Below are 12,712 nucleotides of genomic sequence, written 5' to 3'. Positions count from 1 at the left end.
GCATGGCCTGGGCAGCCACTTGCACCACCGCAGGGTATGTATGTGTGTTTTGCCCTCCCTGGGTACCTGAGGCTTTCCTTGAGCCTCTGGGAGGGCGACAACGGCCTCTCCAGGCTCTGGAGGCCCTCTGGAAGCTGGAAACGGGCCCATTTCTGTCCTTCCCAAACTTCCAGTAAGGCCATTTTTTGCCCCATCCTGAGCCTCCGCACATGCCCTGCACTTACCTGCATCCAAAACGGACTGTGTGGGGACTCCTGGGAGGGGCGGGATGGGAAGGGCCAGCCAGGAATGAAATTTGGGGGTTCTCCGAACTGCACAGAATCTTAGCTAAATTCTGTGAACCCCCAGTAGCCCACCCCTGGTCCTACTATATCTTTAGGGAGGCCTTCTGAGGGTTCTCACCTATCAGGAGGTCTAACATCATGCAATCTTTGTAGCTGCTCTTCTTTTCTGGATGAGCTTGACCTCTGAAGCATGTGTGGCCCACACCTTCATAGCCTTCCAGAAGCAGGTAAATATATAACTGTTCTAGAGGGCATTTGGAGATTGATATTTACTTTTAATTTGTGTTGTGTTTTTAATACTTATGTCCTGGAAGCTGTTTAGAATCCAGCAGGTTTCAGGTGGTCAGATAAATTTCCTAAAAAAATAAAGAAGTTCCATTTGGCTTGTGGAGTGAACCTTTTAGACTAAGAGGAATTCAGATTCACTAGAAAAACACTAGCAAGATCTGAGTCATTTTGGAAACACTTCTGATTTAACAAGAACCTGTATTCCTAACCTAGGTTATTTTGTTTTTCATTATCTTTACTTGGTGCACGACAATGATAAACACTTTAGATACACCACACAACTCCACATAAATGACTTATCACAAATTAAGTACGATTACAGAAGAAGAAGAAAATACCTGCACTTTAATAATGGAACATTCAACAAGACATTTCTCTCTGCTTTTTATGCTTAAAATTGTATACTTTAAGAAATCATGGCATGCTACATAAAAGTTATTCAGATGCTTTGTTTGGAATAAGTGAAGACTGGCTACATTCTTTTGCAGAGATAACATTTATAATGGGCATGAAAAGAATTCACTGCAAGCAAGACAAAGACATCTTAAGCAGCTTCTCTGGTATCCTGCATACCACTTTTGTCTCTCTTTTTCTAAGCATCGTTTAGTTGCCCCTAAATTTGGAAGCATTTGACAATAATTAACAACAGCACACAGACGATAGCCTCAATTCAAAAGACGGGTAACGAGTGGAAAATTTCAACTGAGACGGTTTTGAAATCTCCATCATTTTCTTCACACCTTGGCCCAGTTGAAGACTGAATGCCTGCGTTTCAAACATTTCAAAGTCACAGAGCCTTTAAAAAAAAAAAAGCAAAGCAAAACAAAACAAACAAACAAAACATTATTTTGCTTGATGCTTCAGTGCCTGGTCATCCAGTCAGAGGCTCAGAAATCCATATGGAAAAATACAGCTCAGTGCTACTATACTGGATCTTATGTTAGGAATGTTCATATGTGCAGCTTGGAACTCTTTTCTTCCTTGGTCAATTTCTTAAAATAGGGTTCTTCATCAGTGGCTGAAAAGAGGAGGACTGTACTGAAGTATGATTTTTCCATTACTGTGACTTTTTTTTTTTCAAAGGAAAGAGACATTTTTTTTATAAATCCCATGCAAAGAAGAACTATACCATTAAGTTTACATTTAGAATTCCTCTATAGAATGTTAGTCCTTGTTATCCAAGAACGATAATTCCTTCCTGTCAGAAGGAAGCGTATGGATCACTACACTAAATTATACAACTATATTTCATACAAACAACATAACAATACAATATGAAACACTTTGTATTGTTTAAAATAAATGTAATCTGGAATGTTTGGTGAAAAAAAAAAATCCAAACTTTGTCCAATGTGATATATAAAAAGAACAATGCATTAAGTGGAGAATTATTAAATTAATCAGATTAAGATTATTCTTTGACAGTCTCCCTCAACACTCATCAGATTAAAGGGTGCTACTGACTTCAAGAAAAGAAAGATGTTAGCTATTTTGCTCAATTAAAAAGGAACCATTTGAAGTTTTATAGCTCTATAATAATGAAAACTGAATTAGTTTTCAAAATGAATACATGTCTCTTATTTCATTAAAATTCTTTCAGAGGTTTATTTACTAAATAATACTGAGTAATAACAACAACAGCAGCAGTAATAACTACAATCAACCAAAGCTGAAATATTTTCACAGTTCAGTTGGCTATAAAAGAATTAACCACAGTTTGTTCTATGCATTGAAATTAATTGCACTGAAAATATTCTCCCCCCACATCAAGAAGGCATTGTGGGAGGAACAGTGCTTAAGTAGGAAGGAAGTTAGAAAGTTGCAAACAGGGAAAGTTATTGGAAGCTGTTAGAGAAAGTAAGAATAGAGTAGGATTGATAGGATAAATGAAGTTGCGGACCAGATATTGGTGGAAGGAGGATGGAGAACACAGTGCTTGTGACTGGGGAAGTGGTACTAGTACCTATATCATAATAGATCCATAATAGATCCTCTCTTTTGCCATGAGCCACTGCTGCTTTGAGAGAATATGGATTTAATGGCCTGATAACAGCAGAAGGTTTGGTGGAATTCAGGCTGTTTTGCCTCCATGAATCAATGTAGACAATAGGAGCCAGTTAGGACTTCTTGGACTGAAGTTATTTACTGAGTCCAATGACTGGTATGGGCAGGATATATCAACTGGAGCAATTCCTATATGGTGGCCAGAGTCCTCAAAAGAATTAAACATCTGAAAAATGCCTGCACAATTTCTCTGTATGGGTAAAGGTAGTATATATTGAAGAACTGGTTCTGGTAATTGAATATGGAGTGCTCCAGCATCTTCTAGCCCATTTAGAAAGCACTGAGAAAATTAGGAGGATATAAAAAAAGTAGAAAAGAAGAAAAGATGCAGTAGACTTGAGACCAGGAGGTGGAAGGTCAAGCCTTTGAGTGAAAGTAAAGGATTTCTGGAGTTAGAATCTAGGAGACAATACTTCTATGCATTTTCAAAAGCTGAAGTTTTGGTGTGTAGGAGGTGGGCAGCTGAGTGCAATTACAGTTGGGTTGGAGATGGAAGTTATTGAAAGTTCACCAGTAGTTTTGATGTATCACTCTTGTTTTTTGTCACGTATTCTCCCTGATGGGTTGGGATAAGGTGGAAAAAGTGATCTGTAATATCCGAAAAGCAGTTACATGGAAATAGAAGTGGAAATGGAAGAGGAGAAAGGATCATAAGGGACGACTGTCATTGGCACATTCAGGGGGTAGGGAGTATTGGAGTAAAAGGGAATGAAGGAAAAGTGATAGAAATTAAGATACTGGTGAGTAGAGAGGAACATGATGGCGTAAAGAGTTGGGACTCTCCTAGGAAAAAGGAGTGAGCAACTGAGATCCATCCTTACTTCTGTTACCTCTCCCATAGCTCACACTAGGAGACAGTTTATCATGTCCTTGAAAGCTTAGATTCCAGCTGCTGCTGTTGTTTGATACTTGTAAACATCTCTTCTCATAATTGGTATTAGTGTGGATGAGCGTGAACTATATTACTGAGAAACTTATAGGAGATGCTAATGATTAGAGGCATTGTTCTGCAGATAACTGGATACGCCAGCTTGTTTTTGAAATTGATCTCTTAGGACAATAGGACTTAAGACTTATATACTGCTTCACAGTGCTTTTACAGCCCTCTCTAAGCAGTTTACAGAGTCAGCATATTCCCCCCAACAATCTGTGCCCTCATTTTATCCAACTCAGAAGGATGGGAGACTGAGTCAACCTTGAGCTGGTGAGATTCGGTGTGTTGAACTGCAGCTAGCAGTCAGCTGAAGTAGCCTGCAGTACTGCACTCTAACCACTGCACCACCTTGGCTCTCAAGCTGAGAATTGTTGTAGTACTGCTTCCCTACTTTATAGTGGCATCCCTGTCCAAGCTGTTGGACCTCATTTCAGCTTCCTGGTAGTGTTTCCTGAATTGAGCTTTAGGAAACTTTAATTGCAACCTTTAATTAGCATTTTTTGGGACCAGGAATAGAGACAGCTCATGAATTCATAGCCTCTATGGAAAATATAAGTTCATTCAAGGTCAGAGTACTAAACTCATGCAGGAGGCCACGAGTTAAATAAAGTTTGTTTGTTTTTTAAAAAAACACTAGAGCAATTGCAATGTTATTTGAAGGTGGGGGAAATTAACTATTTTTGTTAGGATCAGATGACTTTCTAGTTGCTATGGACCTTCTTCCTATTGATCAGTCTTTTTCAGAGGTGACAAAAAACCTGGGTTTGGACAGTGGTGAATGTATTTTGGAAGACAGGGCAGATGGTGAGGTGTCCCCCTTCAATAAGTCATTGCTCAACTTGTTAAGGCTCTTCATCTAGGACTCTGTTTGAAGAGCAAGAGGGCAGTTATGGCTAAGAGGAATTTTGCACAATTTCATCTTGCGTGCTAGTTACGATCTTCCTAGATTGGGAGGTTTGTTCATGGCCACTTATGCCTTTATCACCTTCTATTTGTTTACTGCAATCTTGAAGAGCACCTGGGAATTTCAGTTTGGCCCAGAATGCAGTTGTGGACTATCCCGGGTGTCAGGCGGTTTGCCCATGTCTGTTTTGAAAGCAGTACTAATTACTAGTTTATTTCTCAGGGTAATTCAAGAAGCTGGTAGTCAACCTTAAAAACTGTGTATGGTTCAGCATGTGGACCATACACAGGGTCTCTAGGACCACCTTCTCCCAATAGTCTCTGCCCATTCCTTGAGTCCTGGAAGAGTAAGGTATCTCTGGGGACGTTTAGTAATGCTATCTTCAGGGATCCTAGGGTTAGGTGTTTTTAATCATCATTCCCATTCTAATAAATGGCATTCTCCCTCATGTAGATGGGCCCTGAATAACAATTTATAAACATTGAAGATTGTAGTCCAGGAACTTTTGGGGTTGTATTTATCCTTCCTGAACAGTAAATGCATGCATAGATTACAACTGTTCATTGACATTGACATCTGGGTAATTTACACTATGCTACTGTTGTATTCTTAATTATTAATCTTGTTAATATTTGGAGCCGTGAAGTCTGCTCAGTGTAAGATATTATTGGAAAGATGTGTCAGCCTATAAAGTAAATGAACAAAATAAAGAAAGGCTAAAATTGGGCTAAGTTGTAGTTGCTAAATTTTGTTTAGTAATCTATTTACAATAGAAAATAGTAGAAATTGTGAGAATCTGTGTTTTTCAATGTTATACCCATTTTTTAAAAAATGGATGACACTCTAAAATGACATAACTAACCATATATATTAAATATATTTGTTACAGAAATCAGGAAGTGTGCACTTTTATGAATTCTCATTTATTTTTTTACAAGGCATACAGTTTCCCTTAAAAACAACAGTGTCAACAATAAAAGCAACAACATGGCAAGAATGAATGAGGGTACAGTTATAGAAAATAAAAGATTTTCCCCTTTTTTCAAAACTTTCTATTCTTGTTTGTAGTATATTGCATTTTACAGAGATTAACTGAAAGACTGAATAAAATGTTTTAAAAAGTAATCTCCAAAGTAGTCTAAATTATTTAAAAATGTTCTATATTCATTTGAAATAGATAGAATCTTAAACATTACTTCCTGAATTCTACCAAAGCGAGCATTTAGTGGATAATGAGGTAAATATTTGGCTTCCCTCAAAGAGTAGAAAAGTAAACTTACCATAATTGTAGTTACAATTACTGTTCTGTTCTCAAGGGCAGCTGTGTCATTGCCCATTGTAGGCTCATGTTGAATCAAGACTAATTTATCCATGTCATTCCAGTATCCAATCTGTAATAAACAAATGCAGAAGCTAACTTTCTATTCACTGCTTATAAAGTCAACCACGATGGTTAGTTCAAATGTAGTTTAAACACTGGCACTGCCATAATCTGCTGCCCCAACCCCCACTACACTAGTTGACAAATATTTCATCTCCTGATTGTCTTTTGGCCCAACTGAACTTGATGAGTTATTCTTTCTGCAAGGTTCAAAGAAGCAGTTTTTTTTATGGTACATAAACTCAAATTCTATCCTGACTTAAAACATTCCTTTATCTAGACAACTTTCAAGGATAATTTTAAACCAGTCCCTGCTATGATTCCATGACTGGAATCTAAGATTCCATATATATATACATACATACATACATACATACATACATACATACATACATACATACATATATACATATACATTACATCATGCAAAATAAAAGTAACAGCAAATAAAAGTTTTATTTCAGATTCTCAGATTCTAATTTATACCTGAATGATCTCTCTCTCTCTCTCTCTCCTTCTCCCTCTCTCTCTCCCCTCTCTCTTCTATCTATGCAGGTATAAATTAGAATCTAAAAATCTGAAATAAAACTTTTATTTGCTGTCACTGTGGAAACTAAGATGTATAATATGCAGTTTAAGTCATATGGAGAGTCACTGTATTGTTTTGCTCATGTTTTCAGGGGATAAACATAATTGACTTATGTTAACAACAGTATTATTTTGGATGATGGCTCCAATATCTACCTGGGTTTTTCTTGTTTCCTGTCTCTAATGATCCATTACTGACAGACACAGTTTTCTCTCTTTTTCTTGTGTACTTTCATTTCCTTGAATATCTACAAAATGTCATTAATCTGTATGTCCAAGAGAGCTTTATTCCCTTTGAAGTTAGAACAATTAATCAGTGGAACAGCTTGCCTCCAGAAGTTGTGAATATTCCAACACTGGAAGTTTTTAAGATGTTGGATAACCATTTGTCTGAAGTGGTATAGGGTTTCCTGCTTAGGTTGGACTAGAAGACCTCCAAGGTCCCTTCCAACACTGTTATTCTAGTGCTCAGAGATGTCACCCTTTCCTCACAATTGGATAGAAATAAATAATGGTAAAGCCATTCTAAATCATTTATTTAACAGGTGATTATTTCTCCAGTCACCATGAAAAAAATCCAGGATTCCATTAAAGTGTTTATTGGGTATCTTTTCTCTCTTTTCCTTTATTTCTGTAAGTGTTCATGCCTATATTATATTCTTGGGAGTGGAAAAAGGCTGATAAGTACGTTTCAAAATCATATCATTTTAAATAATATTTCTTTGTATTTTCTTAATCTGTATGCTATATTTATTTATTTATTTATTTATTTATTTAATCATATTTGTATACCGCCCTATCTCCCAAGGGACTCAGGGTGGTTTACAGCCAAGTAAAAAATATACATAAATACAAGTTAAAACCCCAATTTAAAAAATTTATTAAATACGGCCAAATATTAAAACCCCAATAAAATAGTAAAAACCCCATTAAAACCAAATTTAAAATTTAAAATTCTAGTCCAGTCCTGCGCAGATAAAAAGATGTGTCTTAAGCTCGCGGCGAAAGGTTCGAAGGTCAGGAAGTTGGCAAAGTCCTGGGGGAAAGTCCTGTATGCTCATATGTTCTACAAATGGCTCGGGTTGTCACCAACTCTCATCACTACCTTTTACTCTCATTCTTTTTCCTCCTATTTTTATTCCATTATTGGAACATATTATAATTTACAACTTCATTCAAGATCAAGGCTTGGAAATACTAAATTTTATAATGGAGACAGGTGACACCCTAGATAGCTCTCTACTTACAATCACAATTGAGCCCAAAATGCTAAGCAAGTTGTTTAGTAAGTTTTGCCCTATTTTACGACCTTTTTATGTCATAGTTGCTAAGTGAATCACTGCAGTTGTTCAGTTAGTAACACGGTTGATAAGTGAACCTGGCTTCCCCATTGACTCTGCTTGTCAGGTCACAAAAGATGATCACATGACCTCAGGACACTCCCATTAATCATAATTAGTTTGGCAACGTAAGTTTGGCAACTGGCCAGACGTCTTAATTTTGATCACATGACCATGGGGATGCTGCAATGGTCGTAAGTGTGAAAAATGGTCATAAGTCACTTTCTAGTGCTGTTGTAACGTCAAATGGTCACTAAATGTATGGCTATCAGTTGAGGGCTACCTGTAGTAGCCAGAAATCCCAAAGTGCATTTTTGTACTTTTTATCTGATATGTAGAAGCTAAGAGTAGGAGGTGATCTTGCAAAGGAAAGTCTTCTTCATAGGAGAAGGATGGGATGGTTGCTGACTGGCAGAAGGGAATAGCAATAGCAATAGCACTTAGACTTATACACCATTTCACAGTGCTTTACAGCCCTCTCTAAGCGGTTTACAGGGTCAGCCTATTGCTCCCAATAATCTGGGTCCTCATTTTACCCACCTCGGAAGGACGGAAGGCTGAGTCCACCTTGAGCCTGGTGAGATTCGAAGTGCCAAATTACAGGCAGCTGGCAGTCAGCCTGCAGTACTGCCTTCTAACCACAGTACCACCAAGGCTCTTAAGTCCTAAATGAGCAAGTTTGGGGAAGAAGAAAGAACACTGATGGAAGAAGATAATGGTTGGCAATGTGAGTTAGAGCGAGACAGCATAAGAAACTGAAGTTGGTTGGTTTTAGTTATAGGCAATATGGGTTGGTGGCCTGAGATAGGCAGAAGAATGTTGCACTGATGAAGTGTTGCAAGCTTGAGGAGTGGTCTAGTAGGGCTTTCAGAAGAAGAATAGGACACTGTCCAAATAAGAGTGTTTGTCGTGTCCCACTCCTCCGCTGACGGCTGGGTCCGGGAAATCCGAATCAGGCTTGCCTCTGCAGCTCTGCCCAAAGTCCTAGCAAAGTCCTCAGAGCAGGCAGGAGACCAGTAAGTGACTTCAGCAAGATAAGTTTGACTTTTGCCTGACTCAGAGACTGCCAGAAAGTAGCTCCTTTATATAGGCCATGGGGTGTGGCTCCATGACTCAGCACTCATTAAGGCCTGCCCCTCCCTTCCCTCTGTTGCCTCCGCCTCTCCAATCTTCTGATGCGAGGGTCACACCAATCAACTGTTGGTAATAAACCCTCCTCAGGCTCACCTGCTGTGGAGGAGGGGGAGGGGTCTAGCTGCTCCGTTTGCCTGGGCATGGAGTCAGGGCTGGGGCAGGGAGATTCTCCTTCTGCAGTTTGTGTGGGCATGGAGCCAGGACTGGGACCGGGAGGCATACATTCCTCAGTGTGCGGGAGCAGGTAAGAAGGCCCCGGCTGCTCTGAGGGCGGGCAAGACACAACAGTGTTGAAGATGGGTGATTAGGCAGCTATTGAGAGCAGAAGTTCTGAAGGTGAAACAGAAGACAGTAATTGAAAGTGAAGGACTAAGAGTCAAAGAAAACAGAGCCAGTCTAAGAGGGAGAGAGAAAAGTACTGTCCAGTCTACTTCCCCATTTCTTATTGCCAAATAGGGGCAGTCTTTGGGAATAGACCTGACCTGAGTTTAACTCATAGAATAATCTATTACAATGTCCTTCCTGTCAAAGACTACTTCAGCTTCAATTTCAACAATACACGAGCACACAATAGATTTAAGCTTAATGTTAATCGCTCCAATCTTAATTGCAGAAAATATGACTTCAGTAACAGAGCTGTTAATACTTGGAATATACTACCTGACTCTGTGGTCTCTTTCCAAAATTCCCAAAGCTTCAACCAAAAACTGTCTACTATTGACTTCACCCCATTCCTAAGAGGTCTGTAAGGGGCATGCATAAGAGCACAAGCGTGCCTACCGTTCCTGTCCTATAGTTTCCTTTCGTTATATCCAATTAATATAGTTATTACATACTCATGCTTATATATATGCTCATATATTGTATAGTTTGTCAGGAAATTGTTGTTTGCCTAACTAGTTGGCTAGGCAATATATAAACTAACTATGTATGTTTATAGAAAGGCATGATATTGCTTTAAGGCTGTGCTGCATCATGCAAGCATCCTGATTGGCTGAGCTCTGTAGCCAATGTATAAAAGGACTACTAAATTATAGCTTGTTGGGAATCTACAGAGACGCTACAGCATTGTAAGCTGATGACATGCTGCAACTATATGTGAGCTTTATGATCGTTGCTTGATCATGGCTAGTTACTGATTCCTTAAGATATTGACTGTTGTGAATTGAATTGAACTGAACTAAACCGAAAGAAGACTTTGTTTGTGTTGTACAAGTCTACATTGGTAAGAAGACTGACTGACTTTACATATGTATGACCTGGAATTGTTTTTGGACTATGACTTTGCCTTTTCCCTAAAAGTAAAGGAATATCAAACCCCAGTTTGTCTACAAGTGACTGTTATTGTATACAACCAGTCTCAGTCGTTTTCATGCATAGGGTACTCTGCTCAACAGTCCACAATCTTGGTTGTGAACCCAGATTACCCTTAACATTGTTATTTCATGCTTATGCTTATATATATTGTGAGACAAAATAAATAAATAAATAATAAATAAATAAATAAATAGAACAGTGTACATCTATATCAAACCAACATGATAGTAGGCAGACATATACTATTAGAAAACTATTAGAATTACTATCATGGTTACATGATTGGCTACTATCATTGGTTACTATCAAGCTGTGCAGCAGAAGGGAAAAGTTACTTTTACAAAATATTTTAAATCTTGTGGCTTCGCTCCTTCCTGGCTAATTATCAGTTAAAACAGTGAGGAGGAGGAGGGAGGTGGGAGAGCCCATTTAACTGTAAATAGCCTTGCTAACTTGCCAAGGAATGTGGTTGAAAGAGAAAGCAGATACTATTTGCCTGAACAGAAGAGCAAGAGATGTTCTCAAGAGATGTTTTGCACAGTCTTTCATCAAATTCAAGGACTCATTAGGGAAAGCTGTACATGAAAGTATTAACAAAACCCATGCCAGAAATATAATAACAGCCCTTGATATAATAGAATGATCTGTGAAAACTTTTCTTTTTTTAAAAAAAGCTTGAGATGGATTCAGATCAACCCATGCATTTGTAGTATAGACTCACATTGTAATATTTAATCTACTGGGATTCTAGTTACTATATCATCTTCATTTACAAAATAACAGTCTGTTTCTAATTACAGAACTGAACGTGAATATTTTAATTCAAGGAACTGGCTGTAGTTGATAATATTGTATTTTGATGTTTCACATGGGTGAAAAAAAAATTGCCCTCTTCTGTGTAACGCTCCAACAGAGGAAATACAACGAACAAAACAAAACTTTGTGTATGAAAAATAGGATGACTAAAGTGGGCAGGCAGATTAGGAATTTAATTGCAGAAATGAAAACATGCACCACTGTGAATGGTTTTTTAAAAAGATATTAAAAAGTTGGGTGATAAAAATACATGTGCTTTCTCCTGCCCTTAAATGTTCTGATGCATGAGAAGAAAAGGAATGTCCTAAATTGATATTGCTGAAGGAACCATAAATCATAGTACATAAACCATAAGAAGCAAGAATATTTCTTGGCACTAAAATTAAAAGCCTATAACTTTTTCTTTTCTGATGACCTATCCTTGTTCAGAAAATTGATGTCATAAATGAAGTACTGGGCTTTGGAGGACACGAATTCTAGATAGTTGATGTCTGACTTGAACTCTTACATCAGGCAACCAACAAGAAAGTATATAGCCAAATGAAAAGGATTACTGTGTTTCAATTTTATATATTAAATCACAAGTATAGGGACATGGTGGCTTTGTGGCTAAGATGCTGAGCTTGTCAATCGAAAGGTCAGCTAGCTTGAATCCCTAGCATTGCGTAACGGGGTGAGCTCTCATTATTTGTCCCAGCTTTTGCCAACCTAGCAGTTTGAAAGCATGTAAAAAATGCAAGTAGAAAAATAGGCACCATGTTTGGCGGGAAGGTAACTGTGTTCCGTGCACCTTTCACGTTTAGTCATGCTGGCTACATGACCACGGAGATATCTTCGGACAGTGCTGGCTCTTCGGCTTTGAAACGGAGATGAGCACCACCCACTAGAGTCGGGAACGACTAGCACATATATGCGAGGGGAACATTTGCCTTTATAGAGCATATTTGAAAGATAAGAGGAAACTCAGTTTCCTGTGTTTCAGTAAACTACAAATTGCTCTAGTGATTGAAGCTCTAGATCAGGGGTGTCCAAACTTGGTCCCTTTAAGACTTTTGGACTTCAACTCCCAGAGTTCCTCAGCCAGCTTTGCTGGCTGAGGGACTCTGGGAGTTGAAGTCCAAAAGTCTTAAAGGGACCAAGTTTGGACACCCCTGCTCTAGATAGAAGTTCTGAGACTATGAGTTCTAGTTCTGCCTTAGGCACGAAAGCACCTTGAGGCCAGACATTTTCTCTCAGCCCAAGCCACCGCACAGGGTTGTTGTGCAGAAAATAGGAGGAGGAAGGTGTGTTGGATATGTTCACTGCCTTGAGCTATTTGTAAAAATAATACAGGTGAGATACAAATAAACAAAATAATCTCTGTGAGCATACAGTCAAGACATTACGACTGTCTCCTCTTATTGGACTCTAATTACAAATGAAATGTGTGAGCAAATATTCTTAATATTCCAGATCTCTTGTTCCGAAACTTCATATTAAATAATAATAATAAAAGCAATCAGTTCATTGAAACATTTGAATTGTCCTAAAGTGTTTATATTTTGCACAGTAATGAGGACAAGTTAACCAGCTATTTTACTTCCGGGTTCCTTTATTTTTCTTTGTATTCCTAACTCAAACCTTGTTTTTTACAACATTATTATGAAAACAAAAAGTCCAGCA

The 12,712-nt window shown here is 38.3% G+C and overlaps 1 protein-coding gene across 3 annotated transcripts in view; it reads right to left on the bottom strand.

The window, feature by feature from the left end:
* Nucleotides 1-12,712, bottom strand: part of GRIA4 (glutamate ionotropic receptor AMPA type subunit 4) — a 324,862-nt gene that overhangs the window by 68,098 nt on the left and 244,052 nt on the right. For 2 of the 3 annotated variants that reach the window (XM_058185710.1, XM_058185708.1), the window contains exon 9: nt 5,755-5,865. In XM_058185710.1, the coding sequence (XP_058041693.1) occupies nt 5,755-5,865 (111 nt within the window). Of the gene's footprint in view, nt 1-361; nt 1,591-5,754; nt 5,866-12,712 lie in introns of those variants that run through there. The other variant, XM_058185709.1, reaches the window with a different exon arrangement.

This window comes from Ahaetulla prasina, chromosome 5 (genome assembly GCF_028640845.1).
Source record: "Ahaetulla prasina isolate Xishuangbanna chromosome 5, ASM2864084v1, whole genome shotgun sequence".
Taxonomy (NCBI): Eukaryota; Metazoa; Chordata; class Lepidosauria; order Squamata; family Colubridae; genus Ahaetulla; species Ahaetulla prasina.
This window is presented reverse-complemented; position numbering and strand designations above follow the sequence as displayed.